Below are 14019 nucleotides of genomic sequence, written 5' to 3'. Positions count from 1 at the left end.
GCGTGGGAATATTTAACAATTATATTTACCTCGCTACTCCGGAGAAAATTTTTGTGACTAAAACTTTATCTTCTTGGGAACAGTTCATATTGTATGTCACAGCCACGCTCCCCTCGCCTACCTATAAAATAGGGATAAGACAATTGATGTTAAATTGATGTACATTGTACAATCCCAATGATGATAGACAAAATTACCCCTTTTGTAGATTCAAACTATTGGTTGAAAGGTTGGAACAAACAACTTATAAAACCAACATTTCGAGATTTAATTAAAGTGCCAACATTTTTAAAGTTAATGAATAAGAATTTTGGGTACTAGTGTAATTAAGAGCCTATTTATATTAACAAGAACAACTATATACACGAGTAGCGAAGTATTGAAGAAACATAAAAATTTTATCAAAAACTTAGGGGGCATTAAAGTCAGGTAAGGAGAGGGAATTGAACCATTTTTATTTTTGAGAAAAATAATGTTTAATAAGGTAGGTACCTAGGTAGTTAAATTTTTTATTGTGGTGATTTATATTCCTTTGGGACCAAGACATTAGACTGTAAAATCTCTATTTAGTTGGCAGTAAAACATGGGTACTTTTTGATAGTTTGGCTCAAACTAGAGTGAACTTTTAATTCAAATCTATAGTAAGTTTGTTATGTTTATCATCATTAAGGATGCAAATTAATTTATCGTCCATTGTCTTATATCTTAAGCTCCCAGTTTATAGTAAAAGTAGTTAAAACCTTCTATAAGCTTACCGCAAAAGGAAATCCATATCAATAAATGATTATCAAGTAAGGACATTTTATTACTTTTATATTAAGATATCAAAAAAACCAGACAAAGAATGATCTATGTATTAGATTTACACTACACAAAAAAATTAGACCATCAAAGAGAAATTAATATATTTTAAAATATGATAAAGGGTAAAAGGATTAACAAAAAAAAACAGTTGTTTTGATCTCATAATATCTAGTGACCTCTCTTTATATGTTATTTTTGGAGCTAACACTTTAAATACCTACAATTTTTAGTTAAACAATTTGGTATAGAGGGGGGGGGGGGGGGGTGTAAAAATATAGTGATGGCAATCCGTCGAATTTTTGGGCCGGATTCGGATTCCGGATTCTTAAAAGAATCCGTCAAAAAAGTGGCGGATTTCTTGCGGATTCCGGATTCTTAATTTTGGCGGATTCTAGCAGTATTTTAAAAAAACATAAATGAAGCATGAAAAGCTGTGAAATGAAAATAAATACTTACAAAAAAACGCAACTTTGGATGCTAGCTACCATTATACCTGTAGTTAAGAAGAAACAATAAAATACTTTTTAGATATGTGTCTGCCACATTTTAAATAAGTTTTGTCTGAAAAAAACTGTTATTTGTATTTGTATTTGTAATTTTAGCCTACCAATTAAGAATCCAAAATCCGCTATTAAAAACGGATTCCGGATCTGGATTCCAAAATTTGCTCAAAAATTGGGCGGATTCCAGATCCCGGATCCGGATTGCCATCCCTATAAAATTATTTATCGTCCACTATCCTATCCCTGATACTTACCTTGCAAGGTGTGTTTGGAATAGTTCTGACAACCCTAGCAAAATAGAAATTACATGAATTCATTCAATAAAGCAAGGATGACAGCATCCATAAGTAGTGAATCGCAGATATATAAAACCATTTATCAAAATACCTAGAAAATTCAAAGAAACGGAATATTAGTTGTAAACCTATACAAAGAGATAGACAGACGGACAAAGCAATGTATAGACTTGACATGCATAGGAATTTTCAAAATAAAAATGGCTTAAATAGAAACCAAGATAATCAGATTTTCCCTTAATTAGATTTGACAGCCACCTTTAACGTCTTAACTTTGCATGGTAATGAGTAGGACCAGTTTACTAGCCAAGGTATTCCACCTACTCTCACTAACTTTTATTGTCAGGTGCCAGAAGTAGCAACAGAAGTATGTAACTTTTTTAACGTCTCTAGTATGATTTGGTATGCTTCAGGATAGAACCTGATACAGTAAGCAGCAAGCAGGCCACCAAATGAACAAATAACACATTTTGAATATATGATTTTACCTGTCATTTATCCCAGAACCTCCAGTAACAGTACTTATAGCTGCCTTAAAAAAATAAAGCGATAGATTATACCTCTAAATAATACGTCTAGGAACGGCGGTTGAAAGAAATTAAGGCCAGACCTTTACAGCAGATCCCAAGGCACTAGCATACCATCAAAGATAGACAACCATCCATCTTTAATTGAATTACCCTTGTTTGAAAGTCCTCACAGAGCATGATAGTGAGTTGCAGCTGTTTTTGGCATCCAACCTCCCTACTGTTACTATTTGTATAGAGCATTATTCATCACATAGCAGCAGCTTTTAACGCCAAAAAAAGGTAAAATCTGTGATAGTAAAGTAAAAAACCTCCTAGTAATTTATTCATTTTTCTATCTCATCCCTGTAGATGAAAATATCCCAACAACAACGCTGTACCTGAAGGTCTTCCAGGGTAACACCTGCCATAATGGACACCCAAAGTTTGTTTTCTGCTTTTACACCCTAAATGTTTGGAAACAATTATTAGTTGGGTGAAATAAAAACATTTTCTTTGTCCACAAATCAGTCAGTTTGTGTATAAGGTATAAAAAAAAATAACTATGTTTGTGTTTGTGTGTAGTAAGACTGTGTGTGTGTGTAGGACTGTATGTGTGGGTGTGTGTATATAAATCTGTAATTTGTATGTCAATGTGTGAATGTGAGTTTGTGTGAAATTGAATGTATACCAATGTGTTATTCTTTACAGTGAAACTACTCCACAGTTTCAAGGAGGTTTATAAACTAAATTAAAAGAACAGGGTTAACTCCCTACCAAAAAAAATTAAGTGCCCCAAAGGACTCTAGGTGCGTAGCTGCTAGTTATATATTCTAATAATTGTTTCCTGGTCGGCTAGTCGTCGAAACACTTCAGTGTATAAATGAGGCTTCACTGCCATGACAATCACCTTTACCACAAGATAAAACATCATTTTCTTGGCTGCTATTTCAGATATTTAATAAACAACTTGTTGTGTCAGTCTCTTAATCATTCAACAACAACAAAAGCTTTTTTTTCGGCCCGTTTGAGATTATCTTTTAGCATGACGCCATCTAAGCTTGCACTAAAACGCATCAGACATCGGGGTTGAAGTTAGAATTTATCTGTTTCCTGAGACTTGTTGAGGCATTCTGCATTATCTATGGTAAAAGACATTCCTCTGGACGTCCACCAAGATTCGAACCTGCAAAAATTTGAGTATACAATAATAAGGACACCTGACAACGCAATAATTAATAGAGGACTTTGTAGTATGTATGTTAGGGATGGCAATCAGAATCCACCCAATTTTTGGGCCCAGAATCCGATCTGCAATCCGCTTTCACATTACGGATTCGAATTTTTTATTTTTATGACTTTTTATTTAAAATGTGACAGAAAAAAACCAAAAGAGTATTTTATTGTTTCTTAACCTCAGGTAAAATGGTGGGTAACATCCAAAGTTTTAAGTTTTTTATTTTCACAGTAGCTTTTCATGCTTATTTAAGGTAGGGTTAGGTTAAGTAAGGGTTAGGAAATGACCAGTGTAGGGGATAGAATTTATTCATTTACAAAAATATCTTTAAAAATATAAATGTTTTTGACCTGTTACTTGTGGCACTGGCATGGATACTTTCACTTCCAAGAGTTTTAGATTCCAGTATTCCTCCAGCAATGGCCTGTGCCATAGCTCCACCTCCTAGCAAAAAGTCTTGTCATGTATACTTTGTATAGGGATGAGATACAACCATAGTATAGGTTTGTTGTTGTGTTGACTATAGTGATCTCATAAATAGAGATACAACCATAATATAGTTGTATTGGAAATTGAGTGTTATAAGAAAGGAAAGAAAAATCCCTTTTGAAATTATGGTAGTAAGAATCATTTTCAGTATGATATGTGTGAAGATGACTTTGTGTTGAAGACAACTTTTGTGTATATGTGAAATTTTACGTGGCATTTGTGTTAATGTGCACTTCATCTGCTTGTTATAGGCACGTTTCTTTGGTGTGGAGTGGATTTTGTTATGGATGGATAGATATTCATTCTTGAACCAAAATGTATTGTTGTTTTATGCTGAATGAGAGCTTGTGTAGTGGTTTGGGTGCTTATTGAATTATCAAAACAGGTACATGTGTTGTTTTTATCCAATTTAACCCAACTGAGTGCTAAGTAATTGCGTATACAAGCATAGTATGAGTTAAAGATACTTTTTTTTAATGTATAGTCATTTTTTTAACTAAAAATAAAGAATAAGATAACAAATCCGTAAATTTTTTCATTTCTCGCCAAGTACCTATCAGATTTTTTAAAATATACCAAAGAATTTTACTTTTAGCTTTAAATGAGCAATAACCAAAGTGTTTGTAAAAAAAAAAATTTAAATCTTTTTAAAACAAAAAACTGATCAGGGGGATGGTCAATTAACCAATCACCCCCCACTTAAAAAAAATATCCCCCCCCCCCCCAAATCTTCTGAAAATTTTTCTTTTAAATCTAAAATACAAAAAATTGGTTATTAAAATTAACCACCCATCCCCTCAAGTGCCACTAGAGGCCTCTAGGAGCTTAACCGCTTGTATTGCTATTAAGAGGATACAAATTTCTCTCACCTATGAAGCTTACAGAAACGGAGGCCATAGTTTTATCTGAAAAAATTTATTTTAACCTTTAACATTTATATACATGAGATACTTATTGCATTTCAGATCCATCATCCCACACCTGTATTTTAACACATGTAACACGCAGTGCATCAGCGCCTATTATTGGAAGCTACTCAATTACTACATCACCCTGGCCTTATTGAGTATGGCAGGTGTTCCATTTAAGCCACCCTAATGAATGGCACTCCGATTCGAATGAAGATCAGGGATGATAGAAGGTATGATTTAATTTGCTTGATTTGTAGGGTCCTAACTTCCTAAAAATCTCCCTCCTAATAACCTAGAGGCATCACGGAGAAGGTTGCAGGATAGCATTTTTGACAAATTGCGCAAATTTGTCATTCAAGTTCAAAGTCTGTGAGGAGAATTGACTTTGCAATTTTTCAACCACAGCGCAGTGCAATAACCACTACACCATGGGACACCTCTTGGGAAGGTGATAGATTAGAATCTCAGCACATCACCGAGTCATAGCTTACAATGTTAAAATGACATCTACTAATAGGTGTGCAACAAATTTAATTAGAGTAGGGGAAATGCCTTGGTCCAAAAAAGGTGCAACTCATTACAAAACAAAGTTAGGACTTTCATACAAAGAAGGTGCAATCAAAGAGTTAGTTATCTGAAGGGCGTTTGACAAATAAATTTGAACATTATTAAGCAATTTGATTCAGAGCGAATCTACTCAATAATTTACTTTGTCTGTCCGTCCGTAATGATATTAGGAAAATATAATTTTCTCAGGTGCTAATAAAGACAGATCTTAAAAGAAAGAAATTTCGTAATATTTTATTTAACATACAATACTACAAATGACAAAAAATAACTAGAAATCACAATACTGACAATTTTAACAAAGCACAACAATTCTTTAAATCGTATATCTTATAACCTTATATGAAGTTACAGACATAAAATTAAATGCCTTTAAAAATCCAAATGCATTTTTTTTTAAGAAAAATAACAAAATCAGGATTACATATAAATATCACACACTTAATGACTAAAATAAGATTACTTTATACAATTCAATTTACAAAGGGAAAATTCCCAAATAATACTTTTGCGCAGGACTAGAGAAAATGCATGTAAAATACCTAAGCTGTAAGCTAACAAAAAATTACTATTTTTCGACATTTGTAGAAAAATGGATTAACCAGGAATAGGATTAATCCTTTAATTTTCATGAAAAAACTCTAATCAACCAATAAAACCTTACTACTAAAAACCATTTATTCACTCGTTACTTTGTAATTTGGATGTCAACAGATTTTATCAGGATTGATGCATATTAATATCTATAACTAGATGTAACACCCAATACTTTCATTGCACATCCTTTATCTTTTAGTCTATTTTAAGACCAAATTATTTATAAGCTCCCGGGCCCCAAACTATGGTTATTAAATTATTGACATACAGCAGTAGGTAACAATCGAGCATTTTGCCCGTCTGCAGTTCAACAATTAGAAAACGCGTGAATAACTAGTTGTAAAAAAAAACATAATTCTGGTTCTAAAGGTATAAGACAATATGGAGGATAAATTGATGTACATATCCCAATAATGATAAACAAAATCATACTTTCTGTAAATTAAAATTATTGTCTTGAAACTATTCAACCAATAAATTCAATTTACAAAAGGGGCAATTTTTCTTAATCATTTTTCGTGATGTGCATCAATTTATCCTCCATTGTCTTATCCCATAAGGTCTCTTGTTATCTGAATTTTTTTAATTCAGCAATACATTTAATGGCTATATGTAGTTAAATGGAACTAGAGAGTAACTAAGCGGTAAAGAAAAAGATCTTAATACGAGATAGTTGGGTGAATACTATACCTCCCCCCCTCACACACAACTCTCCTTTTCTGTCAGTAATGCCCTACGAGGGAACGTTTTGACAAATATGTCAACAAAATCAATCTAGGACTTAATAGGCCAATTTCTTTTACTTTAAGAAAAACTAGAGGTCATGAAATAACCATATCCTAAACCCACATCAAGATTTTTTTAAAAATAGCCTAAAACCATTCTGTGACCTATATGAAGCTTCCCAAAAAAAAAACAGTGTACCTAGTGTATATTAAAATTTTAAGATTAACCTTACTACTTTATATAGTAGGATGTATAATTTAACTAGTAGTATTAAATCATATGTTTAATTTGGACAAACTTTGTTACATCCCCCCCCCCCTCCCGACCCTCCCTTAAGATTAAATATTTCCGCATTATTCTCTGATATTTTCCATTATCCGCAGGGCAGCTATTCTGTAACTAGAGGATGGAAGCTGCTCTATAACTAGTAAGTTCCCTTAATCTGACTTGAGGACTGGTTTCTTGTCATCCTCAACATAGGCCTGAAAATATAATTAAGATTGTATAACATTCTTGGGGGCCTACACACAAAATACCTTGTTGTGCACTGACAACCAAACAATCCGAATCCGGAATTTGTCCAATTTTTAGACCCAGAATCCGAATCCGCAATTCAAATTGTGGATTCAGATTGTTAATTTTTATGACTTTTATAGCACTCGAAATTTTAATTTAAAATGTGGCAGACAAAAACAAAAAAAATATTGTTTCTTAGCTTTAAATAAATGGTGGGTAGCATCCAAAGTTTTTTTTGTATTTTATTTCACAATAGCTTTTCATGCCTATTTTAGGTTAGGTTTGGTTAAGTAAGGGTTGAAAAATGGCACTGTAGGGGCCAGAATTTTCTTAATTAAAAAAACCTTTAATAATATTGCTAGAATCCGTAATACACTATATTAAAAATCCGAAATCCGCTAAAATAAAACAAGAATCCGCTTTTTGTGGGCGGATTTTTGAAAGAATCCGAATCCGGTCCAAAAATTGGGCGGATTAACATCCCTAAACCAAACCCACCTTATTTGTTTGAAAATTAGTGACGTACCCTGTAAATGAAGAGACCAAGTGCTAGATGTAATGTGATGACCGCAACTACTGCTGATACTATGTTCGTTCCAATAGTGGCTTGCTAAAATACAAAATATTTAATCTTAAAAAGACTTTTTTTCTCGGCAGCTTAACTTTTCAGTGAAGATTCCGATGGCCTAAGCACATCTGTCTGTTTGTCTGCCGTTCATGCTTTAAAAGACATTAAAACTTATCTTTTTTTTTATAATATTTCGTGATTTTCTTCGATTTTTTTGACAACTGCACACAAACATGTTTGTCCATCCATAATTTGCCTCGCTACTTATGATGTTATCATCTTTGTTATCTAATAACTTATTGAACAAATCATCTTTTTACTGTTTTTTTCTCATGTATTTGACAGCTGAAACTTAGGTAAAACAGCTTCTTCACATAAGGGATGCTCTAATCTTCACTTCACATCGGATTTAATTTACATATATATATATATTCGCAAATAGAGAATTTACAGTAGGATTTTTCATGATACACTTTCCCTATGAGTTCACTTATATGTCATATGGGGAAAATTAATTTCTTCATGAAACCGACCTCAAGCTTTGGATGAATCATCATTCCCTTACATGAGAACATTATAGTCAACACTTTAAAAATACTAGGTATAAAAAATTACCTGGCCAAGCATATATTCAAATACAAAGCTCTTAGTTGTAAAGAAAGCTGTCAATGGCAGAACCAGTATCAATGAGCAGTAGAACAAAACGTTTCTGAAGAAAAAAAATATTATGTCCAAATGTAGTGCAGCAACAAGCATAAGCATTGTTGGTAAAGATATCATATAAATGTTATTTTAACTCATTGTTAACAAATTGGTACTTAAAATATTTTTTATTAATATAGGTAGCTTAGCAAATATTATTCGAAAGTTAGAAAGTTTAAATTCTTTCGAATATATGCCTTAAAATCGTAGTTTTAAGCACTGAACAGGAAAAAAATATGTGATTAACTAAATATAAGTTCAAATACATTACATGGAACAAAATAAAACTTATGAAAAACAGCCTTTTAAAATGGTCGGATGGACAATGACGAATAGAGAGTAGCAAAGAATTAAATTTAAAGCCTGAACCAAAAATCTTTGTTATTCTCATTTATAATACTCCATAATCATATCTAAGTAGGTACCTACCTATTTACTTAATTTTTCAGACATAATTATGAAGTTACTATAGGTACTACGATTTAAAATTGAGTATATTTCTAATATGAAATGACTTGGATAATACCTACTATCTAGTCAAATAGCTAAAATTTAATATCAAAATTTTAAAAATCGTTTGAGATCTATAGAATGGAATTGTCATCACTGCGTAATTTACCAGCAGAGCTAAGCGCGTTAATAAAGGGTTGTCAGACACACGAACATACAAAATGTAGAGACGCTCTACTGTATTGTTTACAAACCTGAAAGTTCCCATCTCGTCTTTTCTTAGCATTTGAGATCTAAAAGATTAAAAATATTTATAAAAAATCTTATAAAGAAAACCCTACAAAAAACTTTTAAAATTTAAAATCTTCCATTTCCACTTACCCAGAAAATCTTATTTTTGAAAGTGAAGCTAATTTACTGGACATATTGAGTTATCTGTGTTATGGAAGCTTCTTATAGGTTCCTGGATGGTTTTAGGCTATTTAATTTTCATATCTAAGTTTGGTTTTAAGTAATTTTTCTAATTTCCTTACTCCATTGAATACAGAGCTGTTAGATGCTAGGAGCGCAGCTGCTAGTTCTAAAGATAGAACAATCTTTGGATTCTATTACTCAAAGTGCCGGTTGAACACTTTTCGACCCCCCCCCCCCCACCCTCACCCCATATATATTGAAATAAAATAAAAATGAGGAGGGGGAGAGTTTTTTTTCCTATACCTAACCCTGTGTTTCTACCTAAAAAACGTTGGAAGTTGATTCATTTCATTATCCATGGTAGGAAGAATAATACATTTGGATTTATATATTTTTATCTGAAAACAAATTAAATTACATGTTAAAATGGTGTGCACAGGGTGTTGGGGGAGGCTTGCAAAATCTTAATAAAAAAAGGGGGGGGGGGGCAATATTCACATGTTGTTAAAAAAACAGCTAGAATGCACCAATGATTATCAACCCGTCCCTTTAAAAAAACAACCCCCTCAGTTGGTTTAAATATTTTTTTTCTTTAGCTCGATTTCTTGAAGAATTTGATTTTCCCTATGACAGCTTTCACTGAGTGAACTCATAGAAAAAGTGTATCATGAACAATCCCGATGTAAAACCGAAGTGAATTCCCGAAGTAAATTCCCTAAGTGGACGTCATTTACATATGTGAATTCAATCCTTATGTTACATGGGGAACAGGCTATTCCTTATGTAAATAAGCTGTTTTACCTAAGCTTAGCTGTCAAATACATGAGTAAAGAATCAATTTTTACGGGGCATTTGTGCATAATAACAACAATTTCGGGAGGGTAGAATTAAGTAGATATGTTTTTCAAGGTCCTTTTGTAGATTAGAATTTAAACACAAATAAAAAAGCTCCAGAAAACTAAAATAAACAATGATAAAAATTGTTCTATATGGAAGAAAATAAAACTCTTTAATTAATTCTAATCCCACCACGGTTTTAATTAATTTCTTCAAGGGGGATGTAACTGCTTTTTTTATGTAGACCATTAACAAACTATAAAAATAAAAGCCTAACATTAGAATTTATTATTAAAAATTCTACAAAAATTACTAAGTGCTCTCGCAGTGGAAATTTTTTGGAAAAAAATAACATGGTCTTAAATGATACAATATTGTCTGATATGGCAAGAAATGGTGAAAAAAAAAATTTTGCCAGTGGCAGCGATTTTAGCAGCTGCAGTTTCTTTAAAAGATAAATATTACAGAGACAAACACTGTCCCTGCAAAAAAGATTTTGTTCAATTATCCTTTGGTACAGACGAACATACAGATAAACATCCTGTTACTTTTGTATAAAGATTTACTCTTTGTATTTTTCTTAATTTATCTACACTCTTTGTAAACTTAATTTGTTAATAAGAGAAAAAAATTTAATGACATATTTGTATTACCTAAATAATTAAGAAAAGTTATTATATTGATTAAATTATTGTTTCTATAAAATTATATTAATACTTAAAAATAATAGTTATGTTTACTATTATCATTTTATGATTCTATTTCCGGAATTTAGAGAAGAAGACATTTAATAAGATCTTCAAAATGGGCTTTGTGTAAATTAAACTGTTAAAAAAATTGGACAACATAATAATTAAAAATGTGGCAACTTTGCTTTTAAATACTTATGACTGCTTACTTCCCTCAGTTAATTACATATGTGAAAAATACGCACAGCTAACATAAGTATTATTCATGAGACACTTTCTGTAAGTGCGTCATAGGGAATCACTTTCCCTAAGTCCACATAGGTAACACATAAGGAATTTCCCCCTAGTAAACCCTATGTACCAAGCTGTTTGTTCAAGAAATTGAGCTTTTGTTAAATGGATGGTCGATCCCCTCTCTTTCCCTCATGTTGGTAACCATAGAAGCCTCTTGAGGCATAGAAGCTAGCTATAATTATAATCATATAAGCCCGTTTTCTTAAACAAGCTGCTAACTGATCTAAAATAAGTGTGGTTAGGTTACTGGACTCAGTTCAGTTACCAATCATAAAGTACGCAAAAGTTTTATTATGGTTTCTTAAATAAACTGATGTGGACAATGCGTCATTTTTAACATATGTTATAAGCTGTCGCAGTTACCCGATGAAAGGCAGGGTTGCCGTACTAAAATTCATTTAAATTAGCATAAAAGGCCTATTTGGGACAAATGTCGTCTTATAAAAAAACCTAATACATCTTGGTATTTATTTTATTAATGGTATAAGTAATGAAAAGATGCAAAGAGTATAGAAAATAAAGAAAAAGTACAAAGAAGAAATTTTTAATTTAAGTTAAATACATATAATATTATGTATGTCGATAAAACAATTTTTTAAAAAATCCCTTGTCAATTAAGATCTTCAAAATAGGCGAATGCTGAATTTAAAAAAAAAAAAAATTTTTTTTGGGGGGGGGGCAGGGGGCTGGACGGACCCAACTGCTGTCCTTTAATAAGTAATTTTTAATGTTGAAAAGTAATTTATATTTTTTTGGAAAGCTTTGTTTTGGTAGGTATGGTTTACAATTTAAGAAAAGAAAATTTTTTTCCTTCAAAAATTTTTATTTTTAATCTACAAAATCATCGTAGCTATTTGCTAATTTACAAAATTAATGCCACCCCTTTTCTTATTTGTTTTTATTTTTTTCTTCTGAAGTACAAATGCCCCGTACGAATTTCGACAGCTTGCTTTGGTTCAGCTGTTTTAACCACCTTCGGTTAAGTCTTAACTGATGTGAACATTGGTTTAGCTTTAACTTATGTAATGACGTCACACATCGGTTATCATGATCAGTTAAATTTACTTCAGTTTGGTCTATGAAACACTTAACAGCACCCTAAACTTATGTCTAAGCTGCTAACCGATGTCAATTTATTTTATGAAAACGGGGTATAGCTAGCTAGCGCGCCTCAAGTGATTAATTATAAAAGTAATAGCCCGTTTTCTTAAACAAGCAGCTAACTGATCTAAAATAAGTGTGGTTAGGTTACTGTACTCAGTTCAGTTACCAATCATAAAGTACGCAAAAGTTTTATAATGGTTTCATAAATAAACTGATGTGGAAAATGCGTCATTTTTAACATAGGTTATAAGCTGTCGCAGTTAACCGATGAAAGGCAGGGTTGCCGTACTAAAATTCATTTAAATTAGCATAAAAGGCCTATTTGTGACAAATGTCGTCTTATAAAAAAAACCTAATACATCTTGGTGTTTATTTTATTAATGGTATAAGTAATGAAAAGATGCAAAGAGTATAGAAAATGAAGAAAAAGTACAAAGAAGAAATTTTTAATTTAGGGTACATATAATAGCCTAGGTTTAAGAACTTTGAGTGTTTTAGATCGTTTTATTTAACAATGTTTAGCAGTGCTAAATCTTAACACTCTTCAAATTAACCATCGAGGGGTTAAGGACATTTCATTTGTTTACATACGTCAGTGTTAATGAACGTTTAGCAAAGTTAAATTTTAAACTCTGTAAACATCGCTTGCTCAGGGTTGCCATAGAAAAATCATATGTTTTTGCATTAATATTTCTAATGTCGTCGTTTCATATAGGAATAATACCGAGTTTAATTGATTTCTTTTTAAGGGGGATGTAACTGCTTTATTATGTAGGCCTTAACCAAACTTTGAAAGCCTTAAATTAGGATTTAGCCTAAGTAAATAAAAATTCAACATAAAAATGACTAAGTCCTACCGCAGTAGAAAATTTTTGGAAAAAAATAACATGTACTCAAATAATACAATATTGTCTGATTCGGCCAGAAATGTTAAAAAAAAAATTCCGCTGGCAGCGGCGTTTTCTGCAGCAACGGCGCGGCTGCCACAGTTTCTCTGAGATACATACATAGTACAGAGACAAACATTGTCCTAACAAAAGAGATTTTTTTCAATTATCATTTGGTACAGACGGATATACAGGATAGACATCCTGTTACTTATGTATAAGGATTTCCTCTTTGTATTTTTCTTATATAAATTACCTACACTCTTTGTAAATTTAATTTATTAATAAGAGAAAAAAATTCAAGAACATATCTATATTACCTAAATGTCTATAGAAAAATTATTATATAGAATAAATATTAATCTTTGTATTAAAATATAATAATTTTTAAAAATAATAGTTATTTATTAAGAATCGAATTCCTTCTTTTTATAGAGAGAAGACATTTAATATTATCTTCAAAATCAAAATTCAGTGTATTTTAATGGTCACGTGACCCAAATCAAGTGTGTTTACAGAGCGTTTAATGATGTAAAACGATCGTACCCATGGTTAAATTTTAGCAGTGTTAAGTGACGTCATACAGTGTTAAATTCAGATGGTTAATTTAGTTTGTGAACGTCCTTAACCCTTGGGCGTACAAAATGCGTAAAATTTGAGCAGTGTTTAAAAACTATTTGGGTTCTTAAACCTAGACTAATATTAGTATGATAAAATTTTTTTTTAAAATCTCTTGTCAATTAAGGCAAATGCTGAACTTTTCAAATTTTTTTTTTTGGGGTGGGGGGCAGGGCCCAGGGGGCTGGGCGCGACCGCAGTCCTTTAATAAGTAATTTTTAATGTTTAGAATTAATTATATTTATTGGATAGCTTTGTTATGGTATGGTTTGTAATGTAAGAAAAAAAATTTTATTCCTTGAAA

General features: G+C 31.9%; 2 protein-coding genes across 2 annotated transcripts in view; both read right to left on the bottom strand.

Moving 5' to 3' along the window:
* The window catches only part of LOC145329363 (pyrroline-5-carboxylate reductase-like), a 400948-nt gene that overhangs the window by 2676 nt on the left and 384253 nt on the right, over positions 1–14019 (bottom strand). Inside the window, exons 2-9 of the mRNA XM_080173443.1 lie at positions 4705–4742; positions 3697–3790; positions 3225–3295; positions 2959–3021; positions 2511–2578; positions 2092–2135; positions 1562–1595; positions 30–121 (exon numbers count right to left, since the gene is read on the bottom strand). Coding sequence (XP_080029569.1) covers positions 30–121; positions 1562–1595; positions 2092–2135; positions 2511–2578; positions 2959–3021; positions 3225–3295; positions 3697–3790; positions 4705–4732 — 494 coding nt within the window. The 5' untranslated portion in view covers positions 4733–4742. The remainder of the gene's footprint in view (positions 1–29; positions 122–1561; positions 1596–2091; positions 2136–2510; positions 2579–2958; positions 3022–3224; positions 3296–3696; positions 3791–4704; positions 4743–14019) is intronic.
* LOC145329365 (vacuolar ATPase assembly integral membrane protein VMA21 homolog) lies at positions 6948–9681 on the bottom strand. Its single transcript, XM_080173445.1, has 5 exons — positions 9608–9681; positions 9127–9165; positions 8336–8429; positions 7679–7762; positions 6948–7118 (listed from the first exon to the last, which is right to left on the bottom strand). Exons 1-5 carry the CDS (start codon positions 9643–9645, stop codon positions 7074–7076), a joined length of 300 nt encoding a protein of 99 aa, XP_080029571.1. The 5' UTR covers positions 9646–9681; the 3' UTR covers positions 6948–7073.

Source organism: Acartia tonsa, chromosome 10 (genome assembly GCF_053477335.1).
Source record: "Acartia tonsa isolate MP-2025a chromosome 10, ASM5347733v1, whole genome shotgun sequence".
Classification (NCBI taxonomy): domain Eukaryota; kingdom Metazoa; phylum Arthropoda; class Copepoda; order Calanoida; family Acartiidae; genus Acartia; species Acartia tonsa.
This window is presented reverse-complemented; position numbering and strand designations above follow the sequence as displayed.

Bases quoted from the DNA above. Each gene is read 5' to 3' on its own strand.
- LOC145329365 (XM_080173445.1), bottom strand. From the start codon at position 9,645: ATGGATAATGAAATGAATCAACTTCCAACGTTTTTTAG. The intron at 9,166-9,607 runs GTAGAAACACAG...TTAATCTTTTAG, and splicing joins CAACTTCCAACGTTTTTTAG to ATCTCAAATGCTAAGAAAAG. The intron at 7,119-7,678 runs GTACGTCACTAA...TTATATTTTCAG, and splicing joins TTGGTCTCTTCATTTACAGG to GCCTATGTTGAGGATGACAA.